Source organism: Molossus molossus, unplaced genomic scaffold (assembly GCF_014108415.1).
Source record: "Molossus molossus isolate mMolMol1 unplaced genomic scaffold, mMolMol1.p scaffold_m16_p_10, whole genome shotgun sequence".
NCBI lineage: Eukaryota > Metazoa > Chordata > Mammalia > Chiroptera > Molossidae > Molossus > Molossus molossus.
Window position 1 is genome coordinate 35,971,462 of NW_023425345.1, and position 25,224 is coordinate 35,996,685.

General features: G+C 42.4%; 1 protein-coding gene across 2 annotated transcripts in view; it reads right to left on the reverse strand.

Annotated features, from left to right (window-relative positions):
- Positions 1-17,643: 17,643 nt before the first annotated feature.
- Positions 17,644-25,224, reverse strand: part of ITPR2 (inositol 1,4,5-trisphosphate receptor type 2) — a 470,721-nt gene continuing 463,140 nt past the window's right edge. For both annotated transcript variants that reach the window (XM_036251040.1, XM_036251039.1), the window contains exons 56-57: positions 19,320-19,481; positions 17,644-18,685 (exon numbers count right to left, since the gene is read on the reverse strand). In XM_036251040.1, the coding sequence (XP_036106933.1) occupies positions 18,599-18,685; positions 19,320-19,481 (249 nt within the window). In that variant the 3' untranslated portion in view covers positions 17,644-18,598. The remainder of the gene's footprint in view (positions 18,686-19,319; positions 19,482-25,224) is intronic.

The window sequence follows — 25,224 nt, forward strand, 5'->3', positions numbered from 1 at the left end:
TTAAAACTATATATACTCCCCCACACATGGACAAATGGCTCCGAGGATGAACACTAAATTGATATCAGTGTTTGGTCTCTGGGTCTTAGAATTAGGAGCCCCCTTTTACTCCTGATTCTTCCTGTATGTTTCAAAGTTTTCACAATGAACATGTGTTCTTTTTGCCATAAATATCAATTCCCTGAGTCTCTGTGAACTTGGGCTGTCATAGAGGGGGCCAACCTGCATTCAGACATATGGAGCAAACAAATACAGTGACATGTCTGTGAACTGAGGCTTGAGAAATTCCAGCCCTGGAGGCTCTCTGGCCTGGGAACAGACGGGGCTTTCTGTTTGAGGAGCCTGAGCCTAGAAGAATGATGACTCTGTAGGTGTCTTAGATCCTCAATGCCCGTGGCTTTCAACCCTGACTCTGCCCTAAAATTCTGGCTTGATGACTAAGACTGAAGGGTGAGCTTACTAAGCAGCTACTTCCCCTACGTAACCCCACGGTTTACTCTGTATCTAAGCAGCACCTGATCCTGTTCACCAGGAAGTATGTTCCAAGGGAAACCTTTCTTTCCAAGTTAAGCAAACATCCTTGGTCAGGGGCCTTAAATACCTGAGAATCTTGCAGTTAACTTTTCAAGCATTAAATCTACATGAATGTCCTGAGTCACAAAACCACAATTGACTGGATGGTGATCTCACTGTGGTGCATCCTGTATGGGAACAAATCATTTTCAAATGGCACATCTTCCTGTGGGAATAAAACTATCTCCTCCATGATTTGTACTGGGAAGAAAAGAGGTAATCCATGAGACAATCAAAGCACATCATCTATCATACAGCTTTTAAGATAATATTTTCTGAAACAACAGTTATTCTTAATTCCTCTTACCAAAATCTAGAGGCGGGCAGTACATAATCTGAGCCATACTGCTATCATTTGCCTTGCTTACGCCAACAGTGAGCATGTGCCTTCCCTGCGCAGTTTGCTGGGGATGGCCCCAGGGGCGTGCCAAGTACGCAGGGAAGGCAGTGTGGAGTGTACGTTACCATTGCTGCAGATAAGTCACAGTGTGAAATGGGAGCACTATGATCTCCACGTCATGTAAAAGAAATAGAAGTATCAATCGCATTATCAATACATTTTATTTAGCATCTACTTTGTGTCAGCTACTGTTAAATTTTTTTCTTTATTGATTTTAGAGAGAGATGAAGGGAGAAGGAGATGGAAGCATCGATGAGAGAGAACATCGCTTGACCGCCTCCCGCATGGCCCCCACTGGGGATCGGGCCCACAACCTGGGCATATGTCCTGACCAGGAATCGAACTGGTGACCTCTTGGTGCATGGGGCAATGCCCAGCTACTGAACCACACCCGGCTGGGTGTGTCAGGTACTGTTAAATCAGCACTGACCATACAGATAAAGTCCTTGCCCTCATGAAATTTATATTCTATCTTTGGTCCCTGTGGCTCAGTTGGTTGGGCATTATTCTGTATACCCTGAGATTGCTGCTTTGATTCCCAGTCAAGGGCACATGCCTGGGTTGCGGGTTCCATTCCCCGTAGGGGTGTGTTGGAGGTAGCCAATCAGTGTTGCTCTTTCACACTGATGTTTCTCTCTCTATCTCTTTCTCTCTCTCAAAAATCAATGGAACATATCCTTGGGTGAGGATTTTTAAAAAAGCGTACATTCTGTTGAGAGGAAACAATAAACAGATGTATAGTATATTGGGTGATAACTGATATGAAGAAAAATCAGGCAGGGTAAGAGGACAGAGAATAAGGGAGGCGTAACTTTAAATGAAGTACCTATGATGAGCTGACATCAAGGACCTGTCAGTACTATTACTATGTTCATGTACGGATGAGAACAATGAGACACCAAAAAGCCAGAAACTTGCTCCCAGTCGCTCAGTGAGTAGGTGGCCAGACCAGTACGCAAATCTGGCCCGTCTGTTCCCAGAGCCTGTGCTAGTGGCTGTGCGGTAGACTCCAATCGATCACGTACCGATTGCCTTGTACCTGGCAGTCACCAAGGCTGAATGGTGAGAGAGAAAAAAAGGGTGAAATCCCAGACTGCTGCCATTGGGCTCACCGTGCTCGTAGACACGCAGGCAAGCTGGGGAGAAACGGTGCTAGGCAGCTTGAGTGAAGTCCGCGGAGGCTGGGTCGCTGCTAATACCCGATGCTTCTGGAACGTGGCTCACCTTCATAAATGCTACGGGGTCAGTTTTGTAGCACATGGGAAATAAAATTCATTCCTTGGGGTCATTCCCTAATCAAGAATTTAATTAATCTTCTCATAAACTTCTGTTCTTATTTTGGTCCCACATGAGAGATTTCTGAGAAAATAGCTCAGCTTTTTCCAAAATGAATGCAGCTTGGCATCCCCTGGACCCTGTCTACAGTAGCTAAATAAATCACTTGTTGCTAAACAGAGCAATTTATTCCTTTGATGTCTACATGGCCCTCTTGGTTTATTTTAAAATATATCAACTAACTTGCCACAACTGCTATTGCTTTTAATGTGTCTGACACATCCAATTTCAATAGCTCAATGAAAATGTCACGTAATAAAATAGAGAGAAGCAGGCAGAGCAGGGAGGAGGGTTGGTGTGTAGACACACCCTTGGAAACTAAGCAATGAAAATGCTTATTCAGGTGCGATTCAGAAAATGGTCTTCCTGTCCGTGGTTTGGGAAATTAATTAGGTCACATGGAAATTTTTTTTTTTTTACATATTCTCTTTAAGATATTAATTCTCCCATCTGTGTTATTTTAACTCATAGAATCCACCCACTCTCGCAAACTATTTCACGTGACGTGAAATCACCAACACCTGCCTAATACCTTTAATGTTTTTCATTTCCATAAAAATATTTACTCAAGAATGTAGTCATTTTATCTAACAAAGCAAAGAATTCTGGAATGTTAGACGTGTACCATCCATTTATTCATTCCACAAGTGAACAGATCCTGTGATTCAGTGCTTTCATCATTGATAAACATCAGCGTTCTGGGCATTGTGATAAACATCAGGTCATAAGAATTAATAAGATCAGTTCCAACCTCAAGGGGTTTGCAGTCTCATGAGGATGATCTGATTCTGTAGGCAAAGGGGGAAGAAAGTGGTCCAGTCTTAGCTCCACTAATAAGTAACTTGTGTGACAACTAAGACAATTGACTTCAATTCCTCATGTGTAAAATTACAAAGATACTAAATATTACCTTGGGGGGATATGAAATACCTGCCTTTAGGATCGCTGGAGTGGGGTGGGGGGTGATTAAAAGCAACAGCTTATGCCAAAGCACTGTAAAACTTGATAAAATCTTGGTTTCACTTATCTAAACTCAAAGTATATCCCAATTATTGCATCTACATCTATAATGCCCAGGAATCTAATTCTGTTGCCAAATACCTATCCATCACTAACGTCTTTACAGTAAAGCTATCGGGCATTGAAAATAAGGAGTTAGGAGATCACAATGATGATATTATTTTGTCTCAGCAATTACAGAGTCTACTATAATAGACATCTGGATGCATTGTAGATTCCTGAAATTCAATAGGGCACAAGCTTACTCACTGTTATGAATTTTCTTTCTCTGCTAATGGACATCTCTCCCCTCTTTCACAAATTAAAACCTTAAGGTAACCCTCAACAACTCTCCCTCCATTGGTCTAAAATCCTGGGCCTCTACCTCATTTGTGTCTGTTGGGTCTGTTCCCGCTTCTTTGTCAGACCACCACTGCCCTGGCACAAGCCTTTTGTTTTCTGGGGTGGATCTTTGCAACAACCTTCTAGTAAACTGACATTCCTGTTGATACGTCTTTCCTCTCCTCTCGATCCCTTCCTCTCCCGTCAGTCACATTCCTAAAACTAAATGTGATCATGTTCTGCTTCTTGTATAAAAGCTTCTGTTGCCCCTGCCCCTCCCCCATTGCTCCTTAGGGTGATGATCTGGAGTAATTGCACAGCCTGGCTCTTGCTCCTCCTCCTCCTCCACAACCCACCAAGCACATGTGACTTTGGTCATTCCATGAACACCATTCACTTTTTTCTCCTCTCTGTTTTCGTTCTGCCTGTGACTTCAAATGCCCATTCTCCCCGAGCCCTTTCCTTGGTCACTCATAACTTCCTATTCAATGGTTCAGATGGCATTTCCTCTGTGCAATCTCTCTCAGCACTTCCGACATAGAACCTTCTTTCGTGCTCCCGTGGCCCCTTCTATGCTTTGACCATTGTATTCACTACATGGTTCTGAAATATATATTGTCCTGTGTCACTCCAGAAATGCGAGCTCCTCAAGAAGGGTGATTACATTTTATTTATCTTTGTATCTCAGTGCCTAGCTCACTGCCTGAAACACTGTCTGACCCTGAGGATGTTCGATGGATAAATGAACGTATGAAGGAGGAAGAGCTTGTCTTCTTCCCTCCTAGCCCTCAGGCATTTGTCCCGAATCTTCATATTCTGCGAACTGCCTACCTTTCCTCCTGCCTCTACCTTTCTTTAACTACTAAACAACACTGCTTCCTGCCCATCTCTCCTCGGACATTGCTTGTCCTATGTCCCCTATTTGTTTTTTGATGGCACAAGAGGGCATGAGGGCAGAGAGTACAGATATCGGACTGCCTAGATTCAGCTTTTTTTTTTTTTTTTTCAAATTTGGTGCTGGTGGAGTGAAAACAGAGATTTTATGTATACATATGCATTCATTGTGATTGTTCTCTTACGGTGAACTCAGAGGTTCGATCTTTTTGAAGCCTCGAAACTGTAGCTGACGATTACAAAGTGAGTTTGAAATGGCGATAGTAATACACTTCTCATTGAGAACCTCTTGGGCCTATGCTCATCTGTAGTTCTGCGCGTAACCAAATTTAAAACTTCAGAAAGGCTCTTCGGGCACTTCCTCTTTAGTTCAGCATTCAGTTATATCCCTGTGATGTGAAGGCTGACTTGATGTGTGGCTGGGAGTTGGTTCCTTAGGGCGTTGTGCTCCCCCGAGCCTGTTCCATGCTGCCTTCAATCGATGATGCTGGAGGAAGGAGAATCCAGAGCTCCTTTTGGTAGAAAACCATTTTCTTCACTCCCACTTTGCTCCCCTTGCTTGAACAGGTTGATATGAATGGCTGGTCCCCCACATTGCAGTGCCCAGCAAATAATCCTTAAAGAAGCAGAGCCGTTTTTCTTTCACACTGATTCTAGATTCTCTTAGAGTCCGATGCAGTGCATTACTTTTTATTCAATATATGTGGAGAACCACAATGCCCAGTAAGCATTACTCCCAGTGCCCTTCCTGTTCAGGCTCACAATCCTTTTCCTCCTTTGTCTACACATGCGGAGATGCACCCTGCTTCTCACCCACCCCACTCTACTTATATGTGGTGTCATATACAGGAAGTCTATCTTCAAAGATAGAATGAGAAGTTTGATGGGAAAGGGAGGAAGGGAAGGTTGACATGGGAACTGACTGACTCAGAACATCATTTGCATGTAAAAGGGGATGGCCACCTGTTTTCAGATGAATTAGGAGCAAACTGTAAAAGTGAGCCAAAGTTTTCTTAGTTTCTTACCTTAAGCTGTCCAAGAACTGATTCTGAGAATGGAATGTCTAGTGTGTGGCCCAGATGTTGTTAGGAAAATTCTGTAATAGACTTTTCTTAGCATCTGTAATGATGTTACCTAGCTTATTATGACTATGATATCTGATTTTTATATTGTATTTTTAGGTATGCTATTGTGCTCTAGTTTTTATATATTTGTGAGCAGAGAGTTAGGAGGAGATATATGAGGCTCTGACAGTTTACTAGCATGTTCGAAACTCTCTCCTCCCTTGACTTCTAAAACATCATTCCCTTTTGTTTTTGCATAGGTCTCTGATTTTTTGTTCTCACTTTTTTTTTTCCTTGATATATTTTCTTTGGGGCTCTATTCTTTTTTTGTTTGTCTGTTTTTTTATCCTCACCTAAGGACAATTTTCGATATTTTGTTCAGATAGAGTGGGAGGGAGAGAGAGAGAGAAACATCAATGTGAAAGGGACACATCAAGTGGTTGCCACCCACACGACCCAACCATGGCCGGGGACAAACTGCAACCAAGGTATGTGCCCTTAGTGGGAACTGAACCCAGGTCTCTCGGGACCGCAGGCCGACACTCTAACCGCTGAGCCAAACCGGCCAGGGCTGGAGTTCTATTCTTGATCTTCTTCTCTTCTCAATGACAACTCTCTGTCTTTTAGCATTCATTTAGTCCTTTGGTCTCACCTCCATGTATGTCTCAATGATTCTTAAATCTTTTATCTCCAGTCCTGACTTCTTTCATGGACTCTAAATGTATATAACCAACTATCTAACAGATATTTCTTCCTGAATGCCTCTTAAAGAAATAAAACTTAGGGGATTCCAAAATGGTGGCAGAGTGAATGGAAGCTACACAGACCATCTTCCAAGACCAAACTGGAATTACAACTAAAATAAAAACAAATCATCACAAAAAAATCAACAGAAAAGCAGCTGAAGGGGACCCATATAACCAGGGACAGAAATAAGGACACTAAATCGAGCTTGGTAGGAACTGTGGAAGCACAAGAGGGTGGGCTGGGAGCCCATGGTCAGCAGCTGTTTTAGCTGTGAACAGCTCCCTCAGGGTTAATGTCCCAAACTGCTCCACAATGCAGAAGACTGGGACAGAGCACTAAGTTAGCTATAGCCACACACCTTGGGCTCCAGCAGAGGGAGGGTGGACTGGACTGGAACTGTGTGGAGACCCAAGAGCTTGGGGAGTTGGGAGGGCAATGGGAATTTTGTGCTGAATCACTCCCTCACAGGACAGTAGCCATATTACTCAAAGAGCTCCTTCCCAGAGCCCCAGGCAGAAGCAACAGCCCCTCCCTAAGGAATTTAACAACACCCAGCCAGGCCAGGGAAATGCAAATTGAGGCTCATTAACAGCCAGCATCTGACCCACCCTGTGGAAATCCTCTTACCTTGAACACCTGAGGAATTTTTTTCATTCAGTTGAGGGCTACAATCCAAGGCTCAATAAGTAATAGAGACTAATAGCCTCCAGGCAAAAAGCTAGAGGATAACTGAACCTTCCCTGGGCTTGCAAATCTACCCAGGAAAGTAAGACTTGACAGTGGTGTTTAACGTGGGTCCTCCCATATTCACCCAAACCCAGTAGAGGGAGCCACAATTAGTGGAACACCAACACCCTCAGGCTCCAAACCCACTGAGACAGCCAAAATGGTAAAACAAAGAAACAAATCCCAAATGAAAGAATAAAAGAACTCTACCAAAGAAGAGATAAATGAAATGCAGTTAAGCAAGTCATCAGAGGTAGAGTTCAGAGTGATGATAATGAGGAAGATCAATGGCATGAATAAAGAGCTCAACAGTATGAGTAAAGATATAGAAACATTGAAAACCAACCACTTGGAAATGAAGAGTGACATAGCAGAAATAAAGAACACATTGAAAGGAATAACCAGCAGAGTAGATGAAGCCAAGGACCGGATCTGTGAATTAGAAGTCAGGGTAGAAAAAGTCACCCAATTAGAAAACCAAAGAGAAAAAACAGGAAGGCAGCTTAAGAGAACTGTGGGACAATATGAAATGTAACAATAACCGCATCATAGGAGTTCCAGAAGAAGAAAATGAGCAAGGGTTAGAGAATATATTTGAAGAAATAGTGACAGAAAACTTCCCTAACTTGGTGAAGGAGAAAAGTATTCAAGTTCAAAAAGTCCAGATAGCCCCAAGTAAGAAGAACCAAACAGGCCCATAAAAAGACATAATAATTAAAATGCCAAAAATGAAAGACAAAGAGAGAAGGCAGCAAGAGATAAGAAACAGGTTACCTACAAAGGAACCCCCATAAGGCTATCTTTCAAAAAATAAATAATATTGATGAACCCTTAGCTAAACTCACCAAGAAACAATGAGGACCCAAACAAACAAAATCAGAAACAAGAGAGGAGAAATTAAAACTGACACCACAGAAATACAAAGGATCATTAACAAATACTATGAATAACTATATGCCAAAAAATTGGACAATCTAGGAGAAATAGAAAAATTTCTAGAAACACATAGTCTCCCAAAACTGAACCAGGAAGAAGTAGAAAACTAGAGCAGACCAATAACAACTAAGGAAATTGAAGATATAATCAAGACTCTCCCAGCAAAGAAAAGCCCAGGCCTAGACGGCTTCTTGGGGGAGTATTGCTGAACATTCAAAAAAGAACTAACACCCATTCTTCCCAAACTATTCCAAAAAATTCAAAAAGAAGGAAGACTTCCAAACTTGTATTATGAGGCCAGCATAAATCTAATTCCAAAACCAGATAAAGACACTACAAGAAAAGAAACCTAAAGGCCAATATCCCTGATGAACATAGATGCCAAATACTTCACAAAATATTAGCAAATTGGGTCCAGCAATACATTAAAAAAAATTATTCATCATGACCAAGTGGTATTCATCCCAGGGATGCAAGGCTGGTACGATATTCACAAATCAATAAATGTGATCCACCACATAAACAAAATGAAAGATAAAAACCATATGATCATATCAATAGACACTGAAAAAGCATTCAACAAAATCCAGCACCCATTTCTGATAAAAAACATTCAGCAATGTGGGAATAGAGGGATCATATCTCAACATAATAAAGTCCATATATAAAAAACCTACAGCCAACATCACACTCAATGGGCAAAACCTAAAAGTATTTCCCTTAAGAAGAGGAACAAGACAGAGATGCCCACTTTCACCACACTTATTTAATATAGTATTGGACATCTTAGCCACAGCAATTAGACAAGAAGGAAAAATAAAAGGGATCCAAATTGGAAAGGAGGAAGTAAAACTGGCATTATTTGCAGATGACATGATATTGTACATAGAAAACACTAAAGACTCCATCAAAAATCTACTAGATTTAATAAATGAATTTGGCAAAGTAGCAGGATACAAAATTAACATCAAGAAATTGATGGCATTCTTACATACCAATAATGAACTCACAGAAACAGAAACTAATAAACAACCCCATTTCCATTGCAGCAAAAAATTAAGTTACCTAGAAATAAACTTAACCAAAGAAGTAAAGGACCTATTTGCAGAAAACTACAGGACATTGAAAAAAGAAATAGAGGAAGATATAAAAAAGAGGAAGCATATATCCTGTTCATGGATTGGAAGAATTAACATCATTAAAATGTCCATACTACCCAAAGCTATTTATGGATTCAGTGCAATCTCCATGAGAACACCAACATATTTCACAGAACTAGAACAAATACTTCAAAAGTTTACATGGAACTAAAAAAGACCATGAATAGTCACAGCAATCTTGAAAAAGAAGGACTAAGTAAGAGAGATCACAATACCAGATATCAGGTTATACTACAAAGCCATTGTAATCAAAACAGCCTGGTAGTGGCACAAGAACAGGCATATAAATCAATGGAACAAAACAGAGAACCCAGAAATTGACCCAAGACACTATGCATAACTAATATTTGACAAAGGTGACAAGAGCATACAATGGAGTAAAGACAGCCTCTTTAATAAATGGTGTTGGGAAAATTGGACAGCGACATGGAAAAAAATGAAACTAGACCACCAACTTACACCATACACAAGAATAAACCCAAAATGAATAAAAGACTTAAATGTGACTTGTGAATCCATAAAAATCCTAGAAGAAAATGTAGGCAACAAAATTTCAGACATCACATGCAGCAGATTTTTCCCTGATACAATGCCTAAGGCAAGAGAAACAAAGGAGAAAATGAACACATGAGACTACATCAAACTCAAAAGCTTTGGCACAGCAAAAGAAACAACCACCAAAATAGAAAGGGGACCCACTATATGGGAGAGCATAATTGCCAATAATACATCAGATAAGGGGTTAATTTCCAAAATAAATAGAGTGCTCATGCAACTCAACAAAAGGAAGACAAAGAACCCAGTTAAAAATGGGCAGAGGGCCTAAATAGACACCTCTCCAAACAGGACATACAAATGGCCAAGAAACATATGAAAAAATGCTCAATGTCACTAATCATCAGAGAGATGCAAATTAAAACAACTATGAGGTATCACCTCACACCTGTCAGAATGGCCACCATCAACAAATCATCAAACAACAAGTGCTGGGGAAGGTGTGGAGAAAAGGGGACTCTAGTATTCTGCTGGTAGGAATGCAAAATGATGCAGCCATTATGGAAAACAATATAGTATTTCCTCAAAAAATTAAAAATTGATCTGCCATTTGACCCAGTGATCCCTCTTCTAGGAATATATCCTAAGAAGCCTGATACACCAGCCAGAAAGAATATATGTACCCCCATGTTCATAGCAGCACTACTTACAACTGTTAATATCTGGAAACAGCCCAAGTGTCCATCAATAGATGAATGGATAAAAACTGTGGTACATTTACATAATGGAATGCTATGCAGCTGTAAGAAAGAAAGATCTCTTATCTTTTGAGACAACATGGAGAGACCTGGAGAGCATTATGCTAAGTGAAATAAACCTGTCAGAGAAAGACAAATACCTCATCATCTCACTTATTTGTGGAATATAATGAACAAAATAAGGTGATGAATAAAATAGACCCAGAGACATAGAAAGGAGTACGGTTCAGACTGACAAACCTCAGAGGAGGGGGGCGGGAGGATGGATTAGATAAACCAAAGAACTTATATGCATGTATGTGTAATCAATGGACATGGACAACAATGTGGGGGGGGTGGGGAGGATCTGGAGGAGGATGTTTGGGGGGGAAGGAGAAACATCTGTAACAAAAATAAATTAATAAAAATTGCAAAAAAAAAAAGAAAGAAAATGAAGTTAGCAAACCTAAAACTAAAAAAAAGAAAGAAAACTTAGTATGTCCAAAAATAAACTCATCTTCTAGTCTCACCCCAACCCACCACCCCAGCCTGCTCCTCTGGTATTCCTTATCTCAATGGACAGCATCATTATTTTCCCATTCATTAAGCCAAAAGCCCAAGAATCATTCCGGATTCACCTTCCTCTTCCTTATTCCTCACCCAATTGAACACTAAGTTAATGTCGATTCTCCCTTTTAAATATTTCTTGTAACCAACCCCTCTTTCTATTCCCAGTGCTTACTCTTTAAAATAATACCCTTGTCAGATCTTGCCTGGATCTATCTCTGCAATATTTTTTAAATATAATAAGCATTAAATAAACATATGTTAAAACAACTGAATAGATAAATGTTGATATAGAGGTTATTCAAAATCTCAAGGTTTCTTTGACTTTTACACAATGTTTGTCTGCTATATCCTATATTGATGCAACTGAGTTTGGAGCTAAACTTTATACTTCTCACAGATAAAGTTCATGAGAATAGCTTTGTTCATTGTTCCAGTTTTCTGACATTACTGTTACTCTGTCATCCATCATGTTCACTCCACCTCCCAACTTTATGTCATCTCCACATTTTATAATTTTGCCATCTATTTCTTTATTCCAGACATTAAAATAAATGTTGGTTAGAAAAAGGCCAAGGACAGAGATCTAACAATAGGCCAAGAATTTTTATTCTAATCTCACATTTAGTAGTATTGTTCACTTGCAGAAATCTACTCTCTCTTGTCCATAGGAATATCAAGTAATTCTTCTTAAATTTCTTGTTGAAATCAATATAAACCGTAGCTATGGTATTCAGTTAATCCACAATTCCAGTGATCCTATAAAAATGTAAATGACTTTGGAAAAATCTGTTCTTAGTAAACATTTGCTGGACTTAATACAACTTTAATTTTCTTTTAAAAAATATTAGTAAAGCACCAAATCAATTTTAAAACCTAAAATTGTGTTTAGAAAATAAAGAAAAAACTAATGTATAATCTTACAGCTATTTTATTTTTTTGCAATTTTTATTAACTTATTTTTGTTTCTATATCTATTTTAAAATAATTATCATAACAGAGTATTTTGTTTCAGTCTTTTTGAGAACCATGCTTTTATATAGTTAATAGTGTACATATCATTTGTAGCCACCTTTTAGGTCTATCCTGCCTGTTTTCCAATTCTGCCTCATTTTGTATACGTCTCATAGATTTCATATTATTCTATCCTATGACTGAATCTTAAATTTAAAAACATACCCAAATGATTGGAACTTTGGACTGCGTTCATATTTTGAACTATATATAATGATATAATGAATATTTTGCATATATAGATATTTCTTTACTTTATATATTTTTTTGCATACATTCCCAGAAGTTTTATATTTGGGTCCATTTTCTGGTGCCTTATACATATGTCTGTATTAGTCAGGTAGGCAGGGTAATGCTATAGTAACAATCACATACTCCACAATCTCATTTATTTAACAACCAAAACAAATCTGAAATTTCACTGGTTTAACACATGAAAGTTTATTTCTCACTCATACAGTTCTGCTGCGTGTATCGAGACACTCTGGGGTAGTTCCCTTCAAAGAGGCGATGCAGGGATTCGGGCTGGTTCCATCTTGGCCTCCATGACTGACGTGGGGGAGAAAGAACTGGTGGTCGCCCAGGGACATTGTACTGCCTCAGCCTGTCAACTGCACTCACACTCCAGTGGTCAGAACTAGGGATACATGTCCACCAAACTGCAGTGGCTGCTGGGAAATGTGTCCTCTGTGCATCCAGTATGAAAAATGGCATCACGATTGGTGAGCATTAAGGTCTACCCCAGTGAAGTAGCATTGTGCTATATGTCAATCTGGCTTAGCTGGAACATTTCCCAGAATCCCCTTTCTCCTAAGATTATAGGTTAATTCTAACCACTGCAGATATTTTCATGAGATTTGGAAGGTGGGAGTGAAGTAACAGCCATTAAATTCAGAAGAAGTGGGCAAAGGCACAGCTGCAGCTTACAGCCTGATCTGGCTCAGCTGGTTGGCGTGGGGCAGCAGCCAGCCCGCTGTCCTCCAGCTGCCATCAGATCTTCTTGTTCAGTTTTTCTGAGTCCTGGGTCAGAGGCACAGGCAACTCCATGGTGAAGGCCACCAGCTTCCTTTTTAGGTCACTTGGGCTGTGCAGTTTGGAGATGGTGAGATCTAAATGCACATTGATTTGTCCTCATGGGTTCCAGTTTGTCCCTGCTCTTCCCTGCTTAGCACCCAGCTTTCCTTCCTGACGGCCAGCCCCACTGCCTGACAGTGACTTCAGACCCACCCCAGAGGCAGAAGCGCCAGCCTTCCGTGGAGTTCTTCACCGGTGCCTCGCTACGACCGCAGGATGCGAAACCCCACTGCACATCTCAGTCCATGTTACCCACCATAATTTGGCTTCTCTGATAAAGTCCAGTTCATATAAAATACATTCATATTTTTTATAAAGTCGGGTCTACTATTAAGGGATTGTCTTCACGGAATTTTTATTTGAATACATTGCCGAGAAGATCAGAATCACAAAGAAACATCTGATCTACATTGAAAGAGAAGGAACAGGTTGTGGCATATGGAAAGGCAGATAATTGTCCAAAGGGGAAACAATGATAAAAACTGAAAACATAGTCATGAGAACAGGGAGCAGCCTCAGAAACCTTTCCCTATGGAAATCAGTTTCAGAGGAGAACTTTGGCAGGATGTGCCGCCATGGATTGCAAAGGAAACTCACATCTGAGTCCACGTTTCCGCAGCTGGGAGGAGGGCAGCTCTACCTGGAGTCGCTTATGCCCCATAGACGGGAGTTAAAAGGGAACAGACTTCTTTAGGGGAAAATCCACCTTGAAGTGTAAAAACCAGAATTTTCTGTTAAATTGAGTCAAACCGCATTCAACAACTAATCTGTGTTCTCATAAATTTTCTATCTACATAAAGTTTGGCTTCTGTGTTTCTTTGTTTGCCAGGCAGTTGACTCCACGTGATGTGTTAGCACCACTGCCGTTGGGAGGACGTAGGAGAGGCTGAGGTTCACGGACCTCTGGCCTCGGTCGACGAGGCAAAGGCAGGGCGACTCGTGGACATCCATCACGCTCCCCTCCACCGGCCTACTCCCGCCCTTCGTGCCAACGTCTCTCACTGCAAGAGGAACTCGTTCTCCATCTGCCCTCCTCCAACCTCTCCTCTGATTTCCAAACAAAACAAAATGTTTGCCACACTTCTTCAAGGAACTGTGGCACATTGGAAAAAGCTCACATGAGCAAGAAATTCTGTTCATGGTCTGCATGTGATTCATGCAACTCATTTTGATTTCAAATGTTGCAATTTTCCTTCTCATCAGAGGGGAACTATCATTTGAAGTGCTGGGCATCAACAACCAGGAAATCCTAGATGACCAAATGACCCATGTCCACTAAGTCCACTCTGGGTATCAGACTCTATATCTATCTATATCTATCTATATCTATATCTATATCTATATCTATATCTATCTATATATCTATATCTATATGGCCTCCCCACTCCCTACGTACTGTGTGCCCTTCACAATTTCACCCATTCAAGTGACTTGCCTGGCTTCTCTATCTATCATCTATCTATCTATCTATCTATCTATCTATCTATCTATCTATCTATCTATAATCTTCCAGTAGGTGTTGGCCAATTAAGGCTTTGAGAAACTCCCCATAAATGCTGGCACAATGGTCCATATGGATTAGCTCATCAGTGTATTCATGTCACCAGATTTTTTTGTCCCTCATGTCTCCCTACGTTAAACAGACTAATGACGTTCATACCAATGGATATATTATTTAGCAACTTTGCAAGAAATGAATCCGGCACTTGAAGTATCACACATGAAAGAGTTATACACATCCAATTTTATTAATAATAATTTATAAATTATACTTATCTGGTTTTGACAGACATTAGAATCATGTTTTCCAAGGCAACTATAGCAATCCTCTACTGCAGGGGGAAAAACCATCTACTGGTGATATGAGAACTGGTCTAATTTATAAATTATTCAAGTGTGTGGAAACCTGACAGTTTGGAGATGATACCTGGATTTGTTTTCAAATTTCTCAAGTGTCACATGCCTTTTAGTGCCTGTGCTTGGCTTTAGTATTTTCTTCTACTAAATGGAGTAGCTTTACAATTATTTCAGCAAGTGTCTACGGGGCCTCATTTGGCCTCAGGGAGTTTCTATAAGCTGGAATTAGTTGACAAACTTGCAAACAGAAAGCTCACATGGTCTTCCCTCTCCCTGCGTAGGTGTGCACTCAGTTTCACCCCTTCGAGTGACCTGCCTGGCTCCGATGGGCAGCTGTTTGCTTCAGGTGCCCGCTCCCCTCTGTTTTGCACTGTGTCATGTGTCATGGTGTATGGAAGAGGTTCTGTGAGGCAGAATATGCCAATTAGTTATTCTGTATAGATTTAAGACTAGCTGAGGGAACACATATCTTATAACTACTCTTCCACAAGGCTCTGTCATCTGCATGTTTAAGCAATACCTCCTGAGTCTGTAATCTCATGCATCATTGCACCTGTGTAATATTTCCTCACGTATATCCCAGTCTACTGGGCCCTGGAGGGTAAGCTCTTTTCTTCCTATCATCTGTCATTTACTCCTTTTCCTTAGTCATAATGAAGTCCCAATCTTCACCTTTCCTGACCCCAGATCCCCAGCCTTTCCACTCATCTCAGTCCTGGGGCATGGCGGTAGGGGCCACCCCCTACTGCATTACTGTTTGTAATAAAACAACCGAAAACTAAAAAGAGAAGTCAAAACAATGACTTGTGAGTGGAGAATATGAAAATGAGCACACAGTTCTGACTTGAATGAATATCTTCCAGATATTATCAACCATCTATTAGAAACTGAATCTTCTTCATCAACAGAAAAAGTTCAATATTCAAGAAAATAAGCCCGTTTGTAAACTAATTGTTTAAGGAAAAGAAAATGATACATTTTACATGTATACAATTTATTTATTAATATTCCAGTCATATGATACAAACATTTTCTCATCTAAAAATGATATTTTAATTTAGGAAACACACTTTCATTAAACCATTAGACCTCAGAATGGACCATGTAGGGGAATAAAATCTTTTTGAAATTAAAAATTATATTCAGCATTAATGGATACTTTTAACCTCATGTGGATTTTAACAACTAAATAGGAAAACATTTCCCTTAATGTCAAAATCAAGGATGATTGTATTTCATGTCACTATATAAATATGAAAATGTTAATTAATACTTGTCTAGGTCAAATATTCCAGTTTCATCACACACACACACACACACACACACACACACACACACACATATAAATTAGATGTCAAATTTCTGCATTATCTTTGTCATGAATTAATAGCCTTCAAAATGCCTTTTTTGTTTGCTTGGTTTTGTTCATTTTGCCTTGTAATCTCCAAGTATTTAGCAGAAAAGAAAGAGGGGCACAACTGAGAACTATTTCAATTCTGAACAAATGAGAATCCCATTAGTTGCTCTCTTTTGGCTATTTCTCAGAGGAAACATTATGCCACTAACCAATGGCTTAGTCCCCATTAAAAAAAAACAAAGAACTATCACAGTGTCAGAAAAGACCAGACAGTCATCATCAGAAAGATAAGCTGCTCTCATTTGTAAAAATTAATCTATGCTCTTGATGTTCAGACATCAAGAATATTTGATTCGGTGCTGAAACAGAGCTAGGTTCCTACACTGGAGTATGCTGGATAGACCACTTTTCCTTACTCGCTAAACTCTCCGCCCAATTAGAACAGTTTACACTGCACTTTGCATTGAATGCTGTTATAACAAGGATGGTCTTGGATGAAAACAATGGCTGCTTTGTTCTACTTCTGGTTTTGGTGAAGACATTAAAAAAAAATCAAATGTGTAATATAAAGTTTTCACAAAGAATTAAGGGTAATTAGTGACAGTGGAATTCTCATACATTTATTGACTTCCTACTGGGTGCAAAGTTCCATGCTGCATGCAGATATTACCTCATGGTCCTTCGGCAACTGGTCAGGTAAACAACTGTCCTGTCAGAGTGAAGAATTCTTAACTTGGGGGTGGCGCTAGGGTTAGGGGGCTGCCAGGAGATTCAGCTTAAAAATCTGTTGCTCAGGGTTTCAACAGTTTCACTTCAAGTCAACATGTTAACAGGGCTGGCTTAAGCATCCTTTATAATCTATCTAGTTGGGAATTTTAGGATCCAGTAGCTTAAACTATATTAAAATAATCCAGAATCTTCAAAAAATGATCATTGCAAACCCCGTCCAGACCTTCAACCTTGGTGGCAATAGCGCCAGACTTGAAAGACTCCGGAGGCAACTGCTTGTTCCTGTGGGGGCTGGGCCAGAAGGCCAACCAGCCAAGCGTCTCCCAGACCTGGGCGTCCTGGGCTTGCTCCCTGGCCACGCCGCAGTCTCCTAACACCTCCATTATCCCAATTTTGCTTTAACGCTCTGAAAGCATCGTTTCTAAGAATAACATGGGTATGGCAGGTTATTTTCTCCCTCCACAAATTCTACTTGCATTAATTTAGCATAAAAACAATTTGGGGAAGTGATTATGATCCGTCTACATTCCAAAAAGCTCTCACTAATACTGTTTGAAATATGCAATCGATATGCTACATTTTCTTGAGTATTCCATAAATTTCCTGGACCCCCCCCCCACACCCTAACACCCTAACTGCAGGAATAAAACCACTCAGTTCCTTTTAAGCACAGCAAACATGAATCAAACAGCTTTTACTCCATATTTATAAAATGCCACCATCATAAGTTTCTTAGTACATCCTGTCATCTTTAAGCACTTTCATTTATTAATCTCAATATATTTTAACAGCACACATATGTTTTCATAAAACTCTTCCCTGGGGTTTACTGTCAGCTTTTTCTTCCCCAAATCTTTAAAAATCTTAGCCTACACATGATTTACAACAAGCTTTTAAGGAGTTAGATGAAGATCTCCTTGTGTGCGGTGTATCGACAGAGCCCTGGTGAATCGGGGGAAAGCTGTCGTGTGCTGTTGCGATGTCCGTGCGAGGGGCTCAGTCTCCTGAGCACCAGTTGCGAGAGCTGTAAATCCATCGTGCAGCACATTGTACATGAGGACATTGCCTGTGACAGCTACAGTTTGGAAGCACTAACATTTTTCCTTGCAACTCTCATTTTTAAATTTTTTTCCGTTATTTCCTATAGTAAAAACTTAGCCACCCGAGTATGACTTCCTGTATCACTGACCTATATGCCATGGTTAAAGAAAGTCTAACCCACCACGACAGAGGTTGCAGTCAGCATTTAAAACAAAACTGACCCTTATCGACTTAGCAAAAGGTAGTTCTCTTGCACGGCATCTCCTTCAGCCCTGCCTCTCCCTGACCCTCTGTCCACGTCCACGCGGGCCAGTGACTTCACGTGGCATTAAGGATGTGTGAGGCTTTCTGGTGGCCACGTTGTGAGTTGGGTCTTCTCAACCATGAAAACAGTTTTAAATTGTTCTCGGAGCTAAACCAGTCAACATCTGGGCACTGGGTTGTTTGTAACTTTTCAACAATAGGCACTGTTCACTCCCTCGTGTCGGTTGTCTCTGCAGTGATCAGGCAGGAGGCTGATGGAAGGCTAGTCACGGCTTTCCCCCATGGTATCAGTGCGGCGGCATGTGATGATTCACATGGGGTGTGTTTGATCCCAGAAAGCCCAGTCTCTGCTTATTCTTCCTTTGTTCTGTCATCTGGGGAGAAAGAGACAGTGTGTTGAGCTGACTTCCTCACTCTTTCCCAGGGCTGATGGGCCACTCCGTTGTGGGGTAACAACTCCCCAGCACCTACAGTCTGTCTGGCATCATATACAATATGTTTATTTAAAAAAAGGGAAAATGTTTTTTAAGTGAATTTCCATACACAGAGAAAACAAAGCAACTCCCCCCGCCCCCGCTGTGGTGAAGAAACGGGAACTAGGGTTCTTTTAAAGCAGCCCTTGCTTGTTACATAATCATCACCATCACCATAGCACTTCTGATATTATTGTTACAGATGCTAACAATTTCACATGATGAAGGGGCTGGTCATGGCACTGAGATGACCCACACGAACGATGACCTGCCTTTCCAATGAGGTAGCTAATTACTCTGATGGTAGAAAATATGATTTTCTATCACAAAAATGCAAAGAGGTCTTGGGAGTCGGGCATTTGTGCCCTCCTGTCCTCTTCTGTAGAAGGAGAAGGTTCCCACAAGGTGGGGAGGTGGCTTAGCAGAAGCCTCTGCTTGCTGAGATGTGGTCCCAACAGCACCACATGGGTTTTCCGGGGCTCCCCTCACTCCAGGCGGGGACCGACCCCCCACCCGGCTCCCTGTGCGCACTCACCTGCTCCTTGAGCTCCGCCAGCTGACCTGACAGCTGTTTGACCAAACTCATGGTGGACTCCAACTTCTCCTGCAGGTTCCGAATCTCATTTTGCTCACTGTCCCCTTCATTGCTGACAAGGGACATGGCTCGCATCCGTGGAAACCAATCCAAATTCTTCTCCTAAAAGCAGATACATGTTCAGGAACAAGGAAGTAGGTGTGGAAGGGAGCCTAAAACTCAGTAAAGACTGTTTGTGGTGTTCATTATTATTAACATATAAGGCAAAGTTCTTTTTAGCACTCACACTCAAAGGAAAGGGTACTCCTTCTAGCTGGGGTGGGAATGGAGTGGGGGTGGAACACGGGTCTTCACGAGCTGGGGGAAGGTTTTAACTATTGCACAAACTTCCTGTGGGTTTCCAGGAAGGTCCGGATCCAGGATTTAGAACCGCGCCCTGACCCCTGCAGGCATTCAGTGCATCCTGGTGAAGGATGAGGCAGGGTCTGGAGGCGGGGCAGAGCGGATCCAAGTGTGTGTGGGCACAGCACAGGCCTGAGCGGTTTCTCCTTCCCCCTGGCACAAAAGGGTAAGGGGGTGGGGGAAAGGAGGGAGGCAGAAGAAACGTTTTGGTTCCAGCCGCCCATGCTAGTTCGCCTCCCACTTCCCCAAGTTGGGTGGAGCGCAGCTCAGGGAAGAGGGAAGTGGGAGGGCATTGCCCTAGGGTACCCTGTCTGCTCCCTTTGGAAACATTTTATTACAGAGGGGCTGAGGCCTCCGAATCAGACTTCCCCAGAGGGCAACAGCTGGTACCATTTCTGTGTTTCTATGTGGACTTGGTGCAGGTACATGGGTGCCTGCGTGATCCCCCCTCACTGTGGTAGAGACAAAGGGTTAACCAGATACTCAGTCCTCTTGGAAACTCGGCCCGATGGCCCAACATCGCTGTGCATTACTTACATTCTATTTTGAATCCTCAAACAAGGCCTGCAAGGTAAATCATATTGTCCCCATTTTACAAATGAGGAAGCAAGTGACCCCCGTGGTGTAATTACCCATGTCACAAACTAGGAAATTGGGAGAGGTAGATTTGAGTCAGGTGAGTGTTCCCACCACTGATTAGGTTCATCGGTCTGCATCCCCATTTACCTATTTCTCCAAGTCACCTTCCCCCAACACCCTCAGCAGTGACCTTCCTGTGTAACATTCTTTCCAGTCCTGAAACGCCCACTGCAGTGGCTCCAAAGACTTCTGCCTGGCACATCCCGAGAATGAGAGTCAACAGAGTACGTGCCTCCCCTAAGGCACAGTGGAAAGGCCCAACCTATATATCTCTGCACTTCCGTCGGAATCTCATCCAGCCCTTGGGTTGGTTCTTTTTTCCCCTCTTTTTGGTAGTTGTTGTCCTAGTCTGAGAATAACAAGTTCTTTATAATTCCCTACCCATAATGGCAATGAAAAGGGCTAAAAAAGGATTAAGGAGAAAACATATTAAAGAATTTTAGTCCGGCTGGTGTGGCTCAGTGGTTGAGCGTTGACCCAGGCACCAAGAGGTCTCCGGTTCGATTCCTGGTCAAGACACATGCCCAGGTTGTGGACCTGATCCCCAGTGGGGGGCATGCAGGAGGTGGCCAATCAATGTTCTCTCTCATCGATGTTTCTATCTCTCTCTCTCTCTCTCTAAAATCAATAAAGGAAAAAAAAATTTTTTTTAAGTTTTATACTGCATCTCAACAGTTGTAGCTAATTATAGCATTTCAAAGGAGAATGGTTGCTTATTCTGAAATGTAGAGTGACAGCCAGATTCCTTCGTTCAGTCAACCCTTTCACGTCTACTGCCAGGTATTTAGAGATGAAAATCGGATAAAGCAAGACGTCTGCTCTCAAGGAACCCGTGGCTGAGGACAGCCCTCTGAGAAAAGTAGACAGTGCACTGCATATACCCATAGACCCTGGGGTTGCTTGTTAAAGTTGCAGATTTCAACCCCACCTCCTCTTACCAAATCAGAACCTCTTAGGGGTCGTGCATAATTCCTAGGTGCATTAAGGTTTAAGAACTGTGGTCTAGGAAAACAGAGAAGAGGAACGATAACTCGGGGTGGTGGCAGAGTAGGGAGGTGGAGTGAAGGGAGAAGAGCTCCAATAGCTGGTGTGAGAAATGGGAAGCCAAATGGGGGCCCGTGAAATGCCTGCAGGGCAGGATGGCTTGCCCAGAGTGGGAGACCATGCCTTGTAGTGACCCCAGCAAAGACTCTTGTTCACCAACAGCCCAAGTGGACGTACAGTGGAGGCAGAGAGCTGGACTGAAAGAGGATGATGTGTCCCCAGGAACGGGCGTCAGAAAGACAAAGGTGTCGGGAAGCTGAGAAGGTCAGCAAAGTGGTGACTACAGTGAGACCCCGAATGTGGAGACTGGTAGGAAGGGTGGGGAAGAAAAGACCTGTGTTAAAGGAACTACAAGTAATGAGTCCTTTCAACAATTCAATGAACCAGTTCTCTTTAGTATGTGAATTAAGTATAGTGTCATCTATTATCGGAATTTTACAGATGAAGAAACTGAGGCTAGCAAATGTTTCAGCTGGGTTCCCAACCCAGATCTGTGTACATCAAAACTGCTTGGTAAGACTGAAGACAGAGGACAGAAAGGGGGAAAATAAATTTTAAAATTCTATAAGTAGAACAACTGTAGGAGATGAAAATTCTATGATGAGAGTCACTTAAATCTGATAAAATACTGGTGAATTTGAGGAGTTGGTATTTAATGGGTACAGAGTTCTCTTTAGGGGAGATGAAAATTCTCTGGAGATGGATAGAGGTGATGGTTACATAACAATGTACTTAATGCCACAAAACTGTGCACTTACAATGATCAATTTTATGTTATGCATATTTTACTACATTTAAAAAAAAATCACTGAATTTTGAAAGGCTAATCTTTTGGATGAATTGTACACAAAGTTCTAGAAAGTCATCCTTGGGGGGGCGGGGGGGCAGGGGTTGGGGTGGATGAGGAGTCTGTGGGTGGCCATAAGCCAAAATCTATGATGAGTGAATAGGAGTGACCAGGAGGGATGAGAGGACAGTGATTGGAAGACTTGGAAAAGGCACTTTCATGTGAGGGTGAACATGTGGTGATGTCTTGGTGACAGGGAGCCCAGTCTGCTGACTCTTCTAGGGTCCTCAGTACCGAGGGGTTGGACACATAGGCCATCGCCACCAGTTGGCTGAAAGAGAAGGGGCCAAGAAGGAGAGCCAAGAAGCGGCGGTCTGGGAGAGGAGCTGGTCTGCAACAGGATGGACGCCAGGGGCTGGTGGAACATGAGGGTTTGACAGCCTCAGAGAGCTGAGCCTGGGGAGAGAGGATACCAGGAGACATGGTGATATCCCAGGTGTGGGTGGTGAAAACATCTCCTTCCAGAAAGTTCCCAGAAGAAACAGAGGCAAAATGTTGTTCTAATGCTGAGCAAGTGGCTGGTAACTGAGCCACAGAGAACATGGTCAGGCTCTGGGACATTGCCTCCAGAGAAATCACTGCAGGTTCCCATGTCTCTGGCTTTTGAGCAAACTACCATGGCTCATGGAGGACCATCACCTCAGCCTTTGGATCTCAGGGCTCTCTTACTTTGCACATTCTCCCTTTGCTCCGTTGTCCACCCATTCATTGACTAATCCTTACTGTTTACTATGTCTGTGCTGGGCCCTGGGAAAACAGGAGGGAGCAAATCCCAGCACGACTCTCCTGCTCGCGGAACTGATGGTGTATGTGGAGAGAGGACTTCATGAAAGGGACGAGGACAAGGACAGCGAGCTGCGGTTAGGGCCTGGCAGGAAAGCTGCTCGGCGGACGCTCTCCTCCTTTCCTTCACTCCTTAAAGACCACTGCTGTTTTATTCCTCTTTTGGCTTTTCTCATCTTTCTTTCACTGCCTGTACCTTTCTGTTTTTGTTGTTTGCTTGTTTCTGTCCTTTCTCTCCTATGTTTGTGCTTCTTGTTTCATTCCTCCCTCCCTCTTTCTCTCAATTGACCATAATCTGAAACTAAGAAAAAAAGATGTGTAATTACAATTTTTTCCACATCGAATGCTCTGTGGTTTCTTTTCTTAATTTTTAAGGAACTTGAATGTCTTACATCTCTCACTAAAATGGAAAAAAATAACCAACCTAAATTGTTTTTGTCCTCTTTTTACAAAGAAAGCCAATCTTTTAATACTAATTTCCGTAACTGATGTTTCTTCAAATGAGTGCAGAAAGTACATCCTTTTCACCAAAATTAAGTCAAATACAGCACTATTCTTAGAATAAATGCCGCACACGCTTTCTCACTGAAAGTGGCTCCCTATCAGGCACCCCAAGGCTCCCCTCTCAGTCTGGAGGACCATGGGTGACTTTCATGGGAGGCTCGGCCTGAGCAGGGCGAGCAAGCTGAGACCAGGACATGAGCCTACGCCAGAGCCGCAAGACAGACTTGAGAACGGCGACCAGTGGCCAGGACACTACCCCCCACCCCACAGTGACCGGAAATGGGTCCCCCATCTAACAAGGCAGTTAGAGCTGATTTGTTAGTTCTCGGTTACTCATATCCACTGTGTACATCTTGTGATTGTGAAGAGCAGATTCTCATGTTGACTTCAGTTAGTCAATATGAAATCATTTCCTTATTTCACCAGGAATGAAAACACTTGACCACAGGGCAGCATAAAGTCAGGGAAGTTGCAGATGGACTGGTAGACTCTGAGGTTACAATGTGAGACCCTAGTGACTTGGTGGGTGGAAATGCAGGGCTTCACGAGGTTTCTCAAAGAAAAGCGCAGAGACGAACTGGCCATGCCTCTGAAAAGGGGCACCCAGGGCATGCCAACCACAACCCTCTGCTGTCCCTAAACTCTAATAATAATGCATCTTCCCAGATGACTAACGATGAATATACAGAAGTGTGAAAGCCTTTCAAATAGTCCTTCCAGCCATCAGATCAATTTCACTCATTTAATTTTGTAGTTATTAAATACAATGACTAGGGTGTCAGTGTCAGTCAGAGGCTGGCTGTGCTGTGTTCTCCTATGTGGTTCTTAAATGCGATACCCCATTTATGGGAGGCAGGCGATGTGGTTCAATGCAAAGAGCCCTGAGCTAGGAGTTCAGCCAAAAACGGGTACGTGCCGTAAGAGGGAGTGAGCCTTACTCCCCGAGTCCCAGTTTCCTCCTCTGTGTAACCAGCAGGCTACCCTAGGTGTCTCCACATCCCTTCCAGCTTGTCAGTCTGTATGCTATGAATTCAAGGCAAACTTTAAAACTCAAATTGCTGAGACAAATCTCGAGTTTGCCAAGTGAGCTAGCAGAAACACAGCATTTAGCCTAGAAGCAACCTCGAAACCACGGGACCCAAGCTCAGCATATTATAAATGCCCCGCCTGAAACCTAGAGAGCGCAGGCTTCCTGGAGTGTTACAGCACAGCAGCAGTCTGTGCACTTGATCTCCACTTCTGGGCACGTTCTTCCAAATCGCGTCGTGCAGTAGCTCTCCCATCACCCATCGTCGTTCATGCTTCCCTGAGCCCAGGATTAAGAATCTGCAAAGAATCTTTTTCATCTCATTCTCTCCGCCTCAGAACGAGATGACAAAGTAACGAGACTGATTTCGGTGAGGCCAACATCGGAGAAATTGCTTGATGTCTTTTTAGCTCTAGTAGACGCACATCAGAAGTTGCTGCATGCGAGCTAGAGAAACGAGCGGTGTAGTTCTGTATTGTAGCCACATACCCGTGTGTCGGCTGGCTGGCCAGAGCCAGGCACTCCGTCGTGCTAGAGCCAATGCCCACCACACTTCCATAAAGTAGGGACTGTGAACGCCCCCATATTACAGATGACAACACGGAGGCAGGAAGAGGGTTCGTTACTGGCACACAGGAGTTACAAGCGGCTGGGCCAGG